At 35.7% G+C, this 16,294-nt stretch overlaps 1 protein-coding gene across 1 annotated transcript in view; it reads left to right on the forward strand.

Moving 5' to 3' along the window:
• Positions 1–16,294, forward strand: part of LOC133837204 (hemicentin-1) — a 188,392-nt gene that overhangs the window by 147,968 nt on the left and 24,130 nt on the right. Inside the window, 4 exon segments of the mRNA XM_062267880.1 lie at positions 7,072–7,202; positions 13,553–13,712; positions 13,779–13,949; positions 14,008–14,130. Of these exon segments, the coding sequence (XP_062123864.1) occupies positions 7,072–7,202; positions 13,553–13,712; positions 13,779–13,949; positions 14,008–14,130 (585 nt within the window).

The raw sequence follows: 16,294 nt of genomic DNA on the forward strand, positions 1-16,294 counted from the left end.
TGAAGTTTTAAGCCTGGGCTTTGGTGTATCAATTGATGAAGATAAATTTTGCTTTTATAAGACAAGAAGAGTAAATGTTCTGAGTCTAGTGAAGTATGAAGAAATCATAAATTCTGATACCAATTTAAACGATTCTTATAAGACGATATTAAACAATATGTTCAGATGTCACTCTGATAGGTTTATTGACGGAATTCCAATGACTCGTGTGACGACAGGTCAATTAGAAATTAGGCTAATAGATCCACAAAAGACTGTGCAACGCCGACCTTATAGGCTTAGCGAAGATGAGAGGAAGCACGTTCGGTGCAAAATTGATGAATTGCTTACATCAAAAATTATTCGTCCCAGCTGCTCACCATTCGTTAGTCCCATGATGCTGGTTAAGTAGAAAAATTTCACAGATCGTCTTTGTGTTGATTACCGCGTTTTAAACGACAATACAATTGCCGATAAATATCCTTTGCCTCTTATTTCGGATCAAATAGCTCGTCTTCGTGGTGCAAATTACTTTTCGTGTATAGATATAACAAGTGGATTTTACCAAATCCCTGTACACCCAGATTCAATTGAGCGAACGGCCTTCGTTACACCTGATGGACAGTACGAATTCTTAACCATGCCCTTTGGTCTGAAGAACGCACCTTCTGTGTTTCAGCGTGCAATAATAAAAGCGCTGGGTCCGTTGGCACACACATTCGCAATTGTTTACATTGACGATGTTATGGTAGTAGCTAAAGCGAAAGATGAAGCGTTAGAACAACTAGAGATAGTGTTGGACACCTTAAGTAAAGCCGGATTTTCATTTAATATAAGGAAATGTTCGTTTCTTAAAACAAAAATCGAGTACCTTGTGTTTGAAATAACGAATGGAGAAATTCGGCCAGATGCATGAAAGATCCAGGCATTGATAGGGTTGCCACCTCCGGAAACCGTTACTCAATTGCGACGGTTCATTGGTTTAGCTTCTTACTTTCGACAATTCATTCCAAAATTTGCTAATTTTATCTGGTTGTCAGAACATGAACAAATACGTTTGACAATAATAGGTGTATTGTCACAGGCCCCAGTATTAACTATATTTGATACACAATATCCAATAGAATTGCACACAGATTCCAGCTCCATTGGTTACGGGGCGATATTGTTACATAAAATCGAAAATAAATGCTATGTAGTGGAGTATTATAGCAAATGTACTTCTCCGGCAGAAGCAAAATACCATTCGTACGAACTCGAGACTTTAGCAGTGGTCAATGCTATGAAGCATTTAAGGCATTATTTACAAGGTCGTAAATTTGTCGTTTACACTGATTGTAACTCTTTAAAGGCCAGTCGCACCAAAATAGAATTAACACCAAGAGTGCATAGATGGTGGGGGTTTTTTATAGTCATTTGATTTCGATCTTGAATATAGAAAAAGGGAGCGAATGGCGCATGTCGATTTCCTCTCCCGAAATCCACTGTCAGAAGGAAATAAGTGTGCGGATAAAATAATTGAGAAGCGTATTAATCTTACTGAAGTGACCGACAATTGGTTGGTGTCCGAACAGCAGCGCGATCCTGAAATAATCAATATTTCATCCAAGTTACGCAATAACGAGTTACCGGAAAATTTAAATAAAACATTTGAATTAAGAAAGGGTATATTGCATAGGAAAATACAGAGGAACAAGGTGCTTGCTGGTAATTCCAAGGGCGTTTAGGTGGGCAGTGATCAACCACGTACACGAATCTGTTATGCATTTGGGATGGGAAAAAAACATTAGATAAGGTATATGGATATTACTGGTTCGAGAATATGACCAAGTATGTACGTAGATTTGTGGAAAATTGTATCACGTGCAAACTAGCAAAACCCCCAAATGGAAAGGTCCAGGCAGAATTGCATCCAACTCCTAAGATAGAGATACCATGGCACACAGTACACATCGACATAACGGGTAAAATGAGTGTCAAAAATGACTTGAAGGAATACGTCATTGTTTTAATAGACACACTGAATATAGACACCGAAAGCTGTATTAAAGCTGTGAAATCGGTTGTGGCGCTATTTGGATTGCCAATTAGAATAATAACGGATCAAGGTCGTTGTTTTGCTGGCTCAGGCTTTCGCAATTTCTGTTCCGCTCAAAAGATTCAGCTGCATTTGATCGCTACCGGAGCTAGTAGGGCAAATGGACAGGTTGAACGCGTGATGAGCACACTTAAGACAATGCTGACAGCAGTTGAAACGAGTCAGAGATCATGGCAGGAGGCATTGGCCTCCTACGGGAAGACCCTTGGTTTCCACCGTACATAGGAATAGAGTCTTTCCGGACTTTAAACCTGCCACATAGACTTGTGAAGTGAAGAGTCACGACATCCATTCTTCCTGTGACCAATCATCCCTTGAGAAGAAAGCTAGACGTTGGATGTAAAAGCACTTTCAAGATATTTGTGGCATTGTGTGGTCCCGAAACCAATATTTGCAACTTCCAAAACAGAAAGGGGTTTACCATTGCACATTGGGATGAAAGGCCTTTATTTTGGCAAAAACCTAAAAAGTTCATGTTAATATATCAATAATGTTGCAATTATTTCAAGCTTAGAAATGTCCCTAGACATCGAAAATATTTAATTTGAATTTTATTGCGCAGCCTTCGTCTTGCACCAGCTGTTTAAAGTCAGCTGTTCTTGCCACGTTGTGCGTGCAAGCTTGCTGACTAGTAAAATTTCTTAATTTTGGCGTTGTCGTATTTTTAAACAGTTTGACTTATTAAAATACCTTAAATTGGAAAATGTTCTTCATGGTATGTAGAAAATATTTGTATAAGTTTTTAATTATATTTGTTTTTGTGTTGTCATGTTTTTAATGAAATACGTAAGCATTAGTTTTGTTGGTTCTAACCTTAAAATATTTGTGTTTCGTGGAGCATATCTAGCAAGAAACAACAGATAACAAATAACAACTTATGTGGTAGTATGAGTTATTATGTGTATATTCAGGTAGCATTTAATTAATTTGCGGGAATTTGCGGGGGGGTTAAATATTTCAATAGATACAAGCAAGGTTTCTCTTCGTCGGGGTGACTAACTAAAAATTTGGCTGGATTCAAATCGCAATGTCAAGGCCTCTTTTGACTGGGTAATTCCAAATGATTTTCCGGAAAACGATTTAGAGGTGATTAAAACAAAAAAAAAAAAAAAAAAAAAAAAAAAAAAAAAAAAAAAAAAAAAAAAAAAAAAAAATAAAAAAATCCGAAATTCACAAATAATATAAGCAGCAAATTCTCCAAGTTTCAACTTTCTAGCTTTAAAATTACGGTTATGGCCAAAATAAAGGCATTTCATCCCAATGTGCATTGTTAAAATTACTAAACTTACGTTGTTTCGCCCATATACTCTTTTCTAATTTGCATCAATATTCATCGTCACTATTATTTATTTATTTATTTGGACGTTGACGTACTAACGGCAGTACCATCAAGTGGCCCAGCGATACCAAGCACGGGCTTGTTGACGCGCGGACAAAACAAAATAAATTTGTGAACAGCATGCATTAAACGAAAACCGCGAATGAATATTAGAAGTCGCTGGACAGCTAATTAAATTATATTAAAAATATGTTAGAATATATGTATAATAAGATAAATAACAATTAAATACTCGATAAATAAGCTAATAATAAGGTTTTAAGCAAAGGAATAGATTTACTAGAGCAAACTACGTTATTGAGATTATTATAGTTCACACACAGAATACGGAAGGGATTATGGCAAGCAAAGTTAGTAGATCTACGTGAAATGAGCAGAGGAAGAAAATTCCTAGTGATCCTGACAGGAACTGCAAAACTAATTTGACTTAACAGCTCCAAAGAGTCTATTTCACCATTAATTAGTCTCTGTATAAAAACAGCACCTTGCATAGTTCTACGGTCAGAAAGAGAAGGAAGGTTTAGTAATAAAAGTCTACTTCGATACGGTGGTAATCTAATATTAGGATTCCAATTTAAACTACGAAGAGCAAATAATAAAAATTGTTTCTGCACCGATTCAATCCTATCTTGATAAACCCTATACTGGGGATTCCAGACAAGAGATCCGTACTCAAGGATAGGACGAACCAGTGAGACGTACAAAGTCTTAGTGATGTAGGGATCATTGAACTCTTTCGACCAGCGTTTTATAAATCCCAGAACACCCATGGCCCTATTTACAGCAGACAGAATATGTTTATCGAATTTTAGTTTTGCATCAAGCAAAACCCCTAAGTCATTCACACCTTCAATTCGCTCAAGAGGAGTATCATATAACATATAGTTATTTAACTGGGAAGAACCCCTACAAAAGGTCATAAACTTACACTTATTGCAGTTCAGATGTAACATATTTACTCTGCACCAAGATTCTAGACGATTAACGTCACATTGTAACAGTGAGCTCGGAAGACTATCATTAAATGTCAGGCAAAGCTTAACGTCATCGGCGTACATAAGTACACGGGAATGCACAATTACATAAGGAAGATCATTTATGAACAAAGTGAACAATAGAGGACCCAAATGACTGCCCTGTGGCACACCAGAAGTGACTTGAACACATTTAGATACAAAACCATTATAATAAACATTCTGAATTGTGTTGGAAAGGTATGAGGATATCCACTCAATTAGGCTATGAGGAAACCCTAAAACATTAAGCTTATACAGTAAAAGGTGATGATTAACAGAGTCAAAAGCCTTACTAAAATCGGTGTAAATGACATCCGTTTGCATTTTATTCTCGAATCCTTTAATTACAATGGAAGAGAACTCCAATAAGTTAGTAGAAGTGGATCTAGACTTCACAAACCCATGTTGGTAAGGTGAAATTATAGATTTACACAGATGTTGCAGTTGAGAAGTTATAATTTTTTCAAATGCTTTCGGAATCGCAGACAATTTAGATATACCGCGATAATTTTGAACTTTAGATTACTCCCTTTTTAGGATAGGTATAATTTATGATTTTTTCCAGATTTTAGGAAAAGAACATGAGTTAACGGATAATTCAAACAATTTAAAAAGCGGTTTACAGATACTACCAGCACAATACCTCAGCACACAACTAGGTACTCCATCCGGACCTGCCGAAATAATAGGTTTTATATCCAATAGTTCCGTTAAAATAGAGCTTTCAGTAATAAAAGGACCAAAAATACAATTAGATGAATTTAACTGACAAGGATAAGAAAAAGAATTTAGAGAACTTGGGACAGAATATGTCGTTTGGAAAAACGCCCCAAATAAATCGGAAACATCATGACCATTAGATACTGTCATATTCTCCAAAGACATATATGCTGGTGATGACGCGGATCTACGCTTCGAGTTAACGAAGTCGTAAAATCGCTTTGGATCTTATTCTGCACCTACTCAAATAATTATTATAACACTCATTGTTATGAGTGCGAAAAGCAGCTTGAGCAACAGAATAGCGGAGAAAATCAAAAGAAGAGCCAGTTCCTTTGAATTTTTTGTAAAGTCTCGACTTACGATTTTTTAAATTCGATTAAACGCCTCTATACCGATCTGATCTTTTTAAACACTTTTGATGTGAAGTGAAGGACAACATTGGATAATTATTGGCAAAAACTATATTAATAAAAAACTAAAAATATTATATCCATCATAGCATATTTACGATTATTCATTATAATACACTTAAAAAATACGCAATATAATTTTTTTCATTTGAGAGATAAACGCTTAACTTATCTGCGAGTATTTTACCTATATATTATTCATGGTTAGTATGATATAGAAGAATTATCAAACCATTACATTTTGTCTTGCATGGCATCTCCATTCACGTTAAAAAAAAACATAACTATACTTCTGCTGATTTGGAACTGAAGTCATGAAGGTAACGGAGTTGCCTTACCAAAAGATTAGTGCGCAGGCCTCTATAGTAGTTGATATAGAATCTGTATCAGAATAGTGGTTTGTAGTGAAATTTACATAGTGTATTGAAAATTACTTGTAACATAATGTATTCTTCTTCATAATGTAGTCTTGCAAGATCTGACCGCATACAATAACGTACTTGGCAAACCGATAAACGAGAGAATATAATTCAGAGCTCTCTCGCTCACTACCCTTCTCGCTCCAACCAACAAAATACAAAGTAGTTCTTCGATGCTCGGCCATATGAAAGAGTTATAAATAGCGAGTGTTCGAAAATAAAAAAATTAAGCTGCAGCTCATTTTTAATAAAAGCAAAATATTGTGGTATTTATTTTATAATATACTATTAATTTGGACACAAAATGCTAAATATATACTGAAGTAGGTACATATATTGATACAGTACTACATTCAAAATATACTATAGAAAGCAGGAATGATAAAGTTTGTAGATATTATTGTATGTACCAAAATTCGCGACTCTAGCTATAAAATTACACTTATTTGATTTTTGTCGATTTGCGGGGGCGGATGTGGGAGTGCCAAATATTAGAGACAAACTGGATCTGCCTGCAAACATAACAAGCGCAGTCAAAATTATATCTCTATCTCTTATAGTCTCAGATCTAGGTGTTCATTCAGACGGACGGACAGACGAGTATGGTTTTATCGTCTCGGCTGTTTACCCTGATATGTGTATACATAATATGGTCCGAGATGACTCCTTCTGGCTGTTACTACCACCCTATGGGTATCATGTATACAAATTACATTTCTATATTAGTGATCACTCAACAGTATCGCCTAGGCTGTTGTTGCTCAAAAATGGCATCTACATTTAAGTGCTATGGGTTAAATAGTCCTTCCAACCATATTAATTTAATTGCATAACTGTTTTTTTTTTGTGTATTTTGTTGGTTTCAATTTGTGTTTTAAAAAAGCCCAACGTTTTGAAATATAGTAATATTATAGATACTCGTAACTATTACTTTCTATGTCTTACATAGAATAATCGTACTTATTTATATAGTTCCCACCTGGAAGCCTAATTGTATTCTATGTTTTTAATATTTATATGTAACCATATGTCACGATGACGTATATATATATAGTTTAATGTATCCTATTCTTTGTAATTTATTTAGATATTCCTGAAGCCTACGTTCGTTTGGGTACATCGTTGGAAGCCAATGCCTTGCGAGAGGGAACTGATGTTTACTTTGATTGCTTGGTAATTGCCCATCCTCAGGTGTTTCGTATTGAATGGCGCCATAATGTAAGTATTTTCTATAGATGTAATGCTGAAGTAATGCATTGCAGGTAAAAGTCTGTTATCGATAACATAAGACAAACAAAAGCTAGGGTAGAAGGGCAGATCTACCTCTATTAGCACTCGTAATTTTAAAGATAGAGTAACAATAAAATATAATTTGGTTGCGATCATACAAAATTATATTATAACGTTGGGCATACCGGAAATGTATGCAATGGGTAGGAGACCCTCATGAAGAATATATAATCTTGATCAGCGTCGGGACGATCAACATATTAAAAAATAATTGTATACATCACTTTATATATTAAACTATTTATACCCGCTACCCATAGCGTAGAAGGGTATTATAACTTTGTGCCGGCAGGAAATTTATGTAACAGGAGGAGGCATTAACGACACATAATTTTAGTATTAATATTTCGCAAATTTATGGGACTTGCCTTTCAAATTTGTATACAACTCACTATTGAAACTAATTACGTGTGATATACAAAATTTATGTGTTACAAAAAGGCTGATGGACAGATGCCAATCAACCCGCGTAAACAAAATATATTACAATCAAGAAATTAGGATGTGTAATGACGTGAACTTAATTCTAGCCAGAGCATAAGGAATAAAGAATTAAATTGACAGAGTATTTCAAGATAAATGGGAGATAGGGATATAAACTGGCATGCTCCGGTATTCACTTTTCGTTTTCGTTTTGAAAACGAAAAAATGGGTGCTCCCGTTTTCACTTGCACAGGATTCTTTCGAATTGTAAAACGAGAAAATTTGTCTTGCCGGAATGAAAAGTAAATTCCTTTTTATACATTAAATCGGATTTTATTTGCAAAAGGAAAAAAATAGTTGACTCATTGGTTTATTCTCGTTCTTTATACCGCCAGAAGATCAATTAGGCTTGTAATTATTTTTAAAACGACTAAAAATTAAAATTAAAAATTTGATCCAGTGTTTCATATGGACAGATGAACATGACTAGAGCGTCTCGGCTGTTGACGCTGATCAACAATGTATTTATATACAGTGGATCACAGCTTATTTCAACCAGCACTAACCGACAACTTTAAATCATTATACTAGCCAAACTAAGCGATATTTTGAATTTATTTTAACGCCGAATGTTAGTTTTATGTTTTAACTTAGTCTGTGAGATCTATGTTAGGTGTTCGTGTGACAGACGGACAAACGACCATGGCTATATCTTCTCGGCTGTTGACTCTGATCAAGAATATATAATATACACTTTTTGGGGACTGAAATGCCTCCTACCTGTTACATATATTTCCTGCCGGCACAAAGTTATAATACCCTTCTACCCTTGGAGTAATTTATTTGGACGTTGACGTACTAACGGCAGTACCATCAAGTGGCCCAGCGATACCAAGCACGGGCTTGTTGACGCGCGGACAAAACAAAATAAATTTGTAAACAGCATGCATTAAACGAAAACCGCGAATAAATATTAAAAGACGCTGGACAGCTAATTAAATTAGATTAAAAATATGTTAGAATAAATGTATAATAAAATAAATAATAATTAAATACTCGATAAATAAGCTAATAATAAGGTTTTAAGCAAAGGAATAGATTTACTAGAGCAAACTACGTTATTGAGATTATTATAGTTCACACACAGAATACGGAAGGGATTATGGCAAGCAAAGTTAGTAGATCTACGTGAAATGAGCAGAGGAAGAAAATTCCTAGTGATCCTGACAGGAACTGCAAAACTAATTTGACTTAACAGCTCCAAAGAGTCTATTTCACCATTAATTAGTCTCTGTATAAAAACAGCACCTTGCATAGTTCTACGGTCAGAAAGAGAAGGTTTAGTAATAAAAGTCTACTTCGATACGGTGGTAATCTAATATTAGGATTCCAATTTAAACTACGAAGAGCAAATAATAAGAATTGTTTCTGCACCGATTCAATCCTATCTTGATAAACCCTATAATGGAGATTCCAGACAAGAGATCCGTACTCAAGGATAGGACGAACCAGTGAGACGTACAAAGTCTTAGTGATGTAGGGATCATTGAACTCTTTCGACCAGCGTTTTATAAATCCCAGAACACCCATGGCCCTATTTACAGCAGACAGAATATGTTTATCGAATTTTAGTTTTGCATCAAGCAAAACCCCTAAGTCATTCACACCTTCAATTCGCTCAAGAGGAGTATCATATAACATATAGTTATTTAACTGGGAAGAACCCCTACAAAAGGTCATAAACTTACACTTATTGCAGTTCAGATGTAACATATTTACTCTGCACCAAGATTCTAGACGATTAACGTCACATTGTAACAGTGAGCTCGGAAGACTATCATTAAATGTCAGGCAAAGCTTAACGTCATCGGCGTACATAAGTACACGGGAATGCACAATTACATAAGGAAGATCATTTATGAACAAAGTGAACAATAGAGGACCCAAATGACTGCCCTGTGGCACACCAGAAGTGACTTGAACACATTTAGATACAAAACCATTATAATAAACATTCTGAATTGTGTTGGAAAGGTATGAGGATATCCACTCAATTAGGCTATGAGGAAACCCTAAAACATTAAGCTTATACAGTAAAGGTGATGATTAACAGAGTCAAAAGCCTTACTAAAATCGGTGTAAATGACATCCGTTTGCATTTTATTCTCGAATCCTTTAATTACAATAGAAGAGAACTCCAATAAGTTAGTAGAAGTGGATCTAGACTTCACAAACCCATGTTGGTAAGGTGAAATTATAGATTTACACAGATGTTGCAGTTGAGAAGTTATAATTTTTTCAAATGCTTTCGGAATTGCAGACAATTTAGATATACCGCGATAATTTTGAACATTAGATTTGCTCCCTTTTTTTAGGATAGGTATAATGTATGATTTTTTCCAGATTTTAGGAAAAGAACATGAGTTAACGGATAATTCAAACAATTTAAAAAGCGGTTTACAGATACTACCAGCACAATACCTTAGCACACAACTAGGTACTCCATCCGGACCAGCCGAAAAAACAGGTTTTATAGCCAATAGTTCCGTTAAAATAGAGCTTTCAGTAATTAAAGGACCAAAATACAATTAGATGAATTTAACTGATAAGGATAAGAAAAGGAATTTTGAGAACTTGGGACAGAATATGTCGTTTGGAAAAAGTCCGCAAATAAATCGGCAACATCATGACCATTAGATACTGTCATATTCTCCAAAGACATATATGCTGGTGATGACGCGGATCTACGCTTCGAGTTAACGAAGTCGTAAAATCGCTTTGGATCACGCTGAAATCTTATTCTGCACCTACTCAAATAATTATTATAACACTCATTGTTATGAGTGCGAAAAGCAGCTTGAGCAACAGAATAGCGGAGAAAATCAAAAGAAGAGCCAGTTCCCTTGAATTTTTTTGTAAAATCTCGACTTACGATTTTTTAAATTCGATAATTTCTTAGTAAACCATAAGGGTTTATCAGACAAATGTGGAATACTTGATGGAACACAAGCATCAAATAGCGAGTTTAAAGTAGAATAAAAAAAATTCAACCGCTTTATCCAAGTTTGTAGACAACGAAAGTTGGGACCAGTCAGTTTGAGATATAAGCAGAGCAAGTTTCTCAAAATCGGTTTTCCGAAAACAACGAGAAAGCTCACCACAACGTACGCTCGACTCTGACGCAATAAATGGGAGCTCCAACATAATTTCTAAAGTGGGATGGTAAGGGTCTTCAGGGAAGATATAGGAGATATTCTCGATAGAGAACATGAATCTGGGTCTAAAACAAAAATAAGGTCTAGAGACCTGTTTAAGCTTTTTGGAATACCGTTAATCTGAGACAATGATACCCCAAAGAGACTATTAATAATAACATGAGAAACATAGGGGCAAAGTCCATTTAGATTCTTGGCGGAATGCCATGACACCCCAGCGATATTAAAATCACCAAGGACTATAAAGTGATCACGATCAGAAAGCATATTATAAATGTTATTAATAATAGAAAAATGAGCTAAATATAAAGCATCATCTGAAGCAGGAGAGATATATGAGCAAGAAATACAAATGTTAAAACTACCAAAGGATAATCTAACAGCCACTAGCTCAATGTCAGAAGTGTGATCAATCAACTCTGAATTTAATTGAGCATCTACTGCAATTAAAACCCCACCACCGCGACGTACCTTGCGGTCACGTCGGTATACGGAAAATCTACTAGAAAAGATTTCCGTATCAAGGATGTAATTTTTTTAACCAAGTTTCAGTAAATGCAATGACATTGAAAGGGAAAGATACACTATTTAAATATAAGTCAGTAAGTTTACTACAAATACCTCTTACATTCTGATAGCCAAGAAGTAAAGAGGATGTTAGTTTTTTTGAACTGACAGACATAGAAGAAGGCTTTGAAATCGAATTCTTGCCACTACTAGGAAGAGAAACCGGAGACCGATTTTTCTTTTCGCAACAAATTCTTTAACTAATAGGTGTTCCGGCCAAAACTCTTTACTGCACATCATGCTAAATTGTTCAGCCGGAACACTTATTTTAAAAGACGAAATCTCTCGTTCATACGAGAAATTAAATTTATCTACTTTAACCCTGGCTTGGGATTTGGACTTAATATAAGCCCGAACATCATCAGATGTCGTATCAGGGGAAAGCCTTGAAACGAAAATCTGCTTAAGAGGTGGCACTGCAACTAATGTGTTGCGGACAACTGAGGTAGGAGCTGGAGGCGAATCTTCTATCGTTACAGCACTAACGATCTCAACAGAGGATGGTGATGGTTGAATTTCTTCAACCGTCTCCATCTCAGTCGACAACAAAATCGAAGCCGGAGCAGGAGACTCCAATCTTAATGACGTAATGTCATGATCTGGAACATCAAAGCTACCGAAGGTTGAGGGACGGAGAACTAAACGACATTAATTCCCCAGCAGGTGGTATAGATAAGCTTGGAACATCAACTGGGACAGAAAGCTCGATTGGGGTAATCGACAGACGCGTATTGGCCTTTTTACGCTTCGGAGACTCGGTCAAGAGCTTCATACTCTTAAACCCAGAATCCAAAGCAGAAAAGCTATCGGAGAGTTTTTTAAAGCCCGCCAATATATTTTTAAACCCAGTTCGCGTCTGCCGTATAAACCCAGCAATATCGCGTTCAGAGTCCCTACAATGTTCACAAGTCCATCTCAATCCAGACTTGGCCGAAATCAAATCAACAATACGGCCGTTAAAGCCAGCACATTTTTCATGTGCAACGTTGTCGCATAACCAGCAACAAACAAAACCCATTTTGGCACCAACTGGCACCCGGCATTTCTTGTTATAGCAGACCAACATGTTGCTAAAACAAATATTATTAAACCAATTAAAAAACCAAAAAGAAATAAATCAAAATAGATAAATTATTTGCAAACTAATATGATCTGTACTTACGAAGAGCACAAAAACACAGAGAGTATGCACAGGTCGAGCGAGACGCAAGATAGGTAGGCAACTACAACACCAAGAGAGGGAGAGTTACTATTCTAAAGAGCGTTGAGAGCACAAAGCACAAGCACTGAGAGTAAAGCGCGGGTCGAGCGAGACGCAAGATAGACGATAGCCAACAACAACACCAAGAGAGGGAGAGTTAACTATTGTAACAGCGTTGAGCGCAAAGAATAGCAAGTGAAAAAAGAAGAGCGTGAAAGTAAACAAAAATACAAAAACAAAGTGAAGCGGCAACGAAAACAGAATTGTTTTGCTAACAAAGCAAAGCAAAGTTTGACCACACAATTTGTTGTTATATTTTCAGAAGAATGATAATAATTTACTAAATACACGAAAGCACACAGCGATTTAACGATCTGTAGTTAAACACAAGTGAGAGAGTAAAATTAATGTATTATTAATTGTAAATAAATATGAAATTTAATGAAAAATCACAAATTTAAGAGGGAAGAAAAAAAACACGTCCGACTGCGAATGCGAGAGCGTGCGACTTAATGAGTATAAAAATTAAGGAAATATGTAAGGATAAGGGAAAGCGAAGAAAAAGAAATAATTAACTGTTTACGTGAAGGTTTATACTGTAGTATATAGTATATGTTTATAGTTGTTTAGAATGATGTACTCACTATTTCCGCATTGTGATGTGGCCAAATTTCTAGGTGAAACGCCCGGCATGAGTTATGGGAATTCGCCAGTATAATAATTGAATATATCTATGTATTTTAAGAACAGTTTTGCTCTTACTGCGAATAGGTAGTTGGTATCTTACTGTCGATCACACTCGACTTTAACTTTCTTACTCGCGCTTCTATTAAGTTTTATGACAAATAAAATATAATTATTCTTTTTTAAAGGACCATCAACTACTACATAATATTTCGCAAGGAATTATTATAAGTAACCATTCTCTAGTTTTACAAGGAGTTACTCGAGCCACTGCCGGAAATTATTCCTGTGTCGGATTTAATGCGGAAGGAGAGGGTATTAGCGAACCATTTAACCTTAATATATTGTGTAAGTTTGAAGCAAATGAGTAAAAAGGGTTTATAAAAAGTCATAACTTTCTTTGTATATAAATAGATGCTCCTACATGTGCTCAAAATCAGCCTAAGATATATGGGGTAGCAAAACAGGAAGACGCACAAATAAAATGTGTTGTTGATGCAAATCCTCAGGAAGTTGACTTTAGTTGGACCTTCAACAACTCTGCTGAAAGTATTGATGTTGCGACAAATCATATTTCCCGCATTGGTAAAAAGTTATAACGCGAATTTTACATTTAGTCTGAAATTATATGAAATCTTTTCAGGTACAACTTCTATTGTAACGTATACTCCAATAACTGAACTGGACTACGGAACGCTTCTTTGTATAGCAACAAACAAAATCGGAAGACAGCGGATTCCATGTGTATTTCATATAATCGCCGCAGGTAAAATTGTTATAGTTATTATGTTTAAATTAGGGCCATCGTGCGACTTGTTTTACAAACAAACTGTAAAAGTTGCCCGAATATGTAAAGACAGATGAAATGTTGCCGTGTGTTGTTATTGTTCTTCTTGTGCGGTATATTTTTATAACTTCAAAGAATTTTATAAAAAAGTCAATAAACAGCACGTCAAAGTCCTTCATAAATACAGTCGCAGTGCCGCGATATATAATATATGCCTATAGTCTTTTTATAAACTGCACTTCTATATGAGGATTGCTATATACTATGTATATTTCTGGCCTAATAATGAAAATACGAGTATTTATCATCAAAAATAGATATATCGTTTTTCAAGGTATTCGTCAGCAAGATTTATACGCTTTTGCATGCGCTGAAATCAATTGTAAAGCATTTTTTCCACTTCGATTGAGGCACCTCCAAACTATAGTTTTTTCAATAGCATATTATAGCGATGAAAATCGTTGACCACGCATTTTCCACTTTATGTGCGGGAATAAAAGGAATCCATTGGGCGCCAAATCAGGGTTGTATGGCGCGGGTTTGAGCTAATGTGTGGAAGCTCGCATTGTCATGGTGCAGAATGATCCGTATTTTCCTGTTCGGTTTTTGAATTTCTCCGAAGACTTCAGGCAGACAAATTCGGGTGTACCACTCATAATTAACCGTCCTATGTTGCTCAGGCGAAACAGTCACGACCAGTTTTACCAAAGAAACAGGCGACCATTTACGTCGAAACGCTTCTTCCACGAACAACTTTCGTTGGATTTGGCTTGTCTTCAAAGACCTATATGGTCGATTGGTGTTAGAATTCATTAAACCAGTTTGTCACAGAGCTTCATCGCCATACGAAGGTTTAAGTTTATTGATAAACTCTTGTAGTGATAATCCACGTCGAAAGTTGTGAAAAATAATTGTTCGAAAGTGTTCACGAGTTAATTAAATTTTTCTGCTGAGGGTTTTAATTAATCTTCTATTAATATCAAACGTGGTCACACAAGGAAAAACTGTATGGAGCTTTTATCGGTAAAAGTCCAAACTTTTGTTTGAAAAAAAGCCTATTGGTTCAATTGGGTATATATATATAGATATTTATGATTCGATCAGATAAACATTATAAAAGTTATTCCAGAAACTCGCAAATATTAAAATAACAAGTCAGAAAACTACAGTCGAGTGTGCACATTAGTGTGCTTATGGTTATCGCGAGCTTGTTACTTAAATAGTTTGTGCGGACCTTGCCCTCTGGACTGTTAAACCCCGAACATATAGCTAATACTTAAAACATATTTAAACATGTAAGAAAGCTACAGTCGAGTGTACTCGACTGTGAGATACCCGCTACCCATTTTGAGTAAAAGCAATATATTTTGCGGTATTATTCTCAACATATACCAAATATACTGCAAAAATACTAAAAACATACCAAAGCAACTAAGACCCCTAGTAAGTAGGCGTTTTTGCCCATACAAAAGTATTTATTTAATAACTTCGACAATTTTTATCTGATCGCAACCAAATTTTCAGGAAACACAAATACCATTGTTGTTACTGTATATACCAAAATTAGCTTTAAATTACGCTTGTTATTCGATTTTTTGATTTGCGGGGGCGGAAGGGGAGTGGCAAAAATTTGAAACAAACTTGATCTGCGTGCAAACATAACAAATGCTGTCGAAAAAAAATTATAGCTCTGTCTCTTATAGTCTCTGAGATCTAGGTGTTCATACGGACAGACGGACATGGCTAGATCGTCTCGGCTGTTGACGCTGATCAAGAATATATATACTTTATAGGGTCGGAGATGCCTCCTTCTACCTGTTACATACATTTCCTGCCGGCACAAAGTTATAATACCCTTCTACCCTGCGGGTATGCGATCCGATAAAAATTGTGGAAGTTATTAAAGAAATACTTTTGTATGGGCAAAAGCGCATACTTACTAGGAGTATTAGTTGCTTTGGCTGACAATCTGGTATATCTTGCACTATTTAGTATATATTGAATGTAGTAATATATCAATATACCAAATACGGTATATTTTTAGTATTTTTGGTGTACATTATTTTGTTATATTTTGATAATAATACCGCAATAGTTTGCTTTTATTTAAAATGAGTAGCGTATATTTCCTAGTCGAGCTCAC

Source organism: Drosophila sulfurigaster, chromosome 2R (genome assembly GCF_023558435.1).
Source record: "Drosophila sulfurigaster albostrigata strain 15112-1811.04 chromosome 2R, ASM2355843v2, whole genome shotgun sequence".
In the NCBI taxonomy this organism is placed as follows: Eukaryota; Metazoa; Arthropoda; class Insecta; order Diptera; family Drosophilidae; genus Drosophila; species Drosophila sulfurigaster.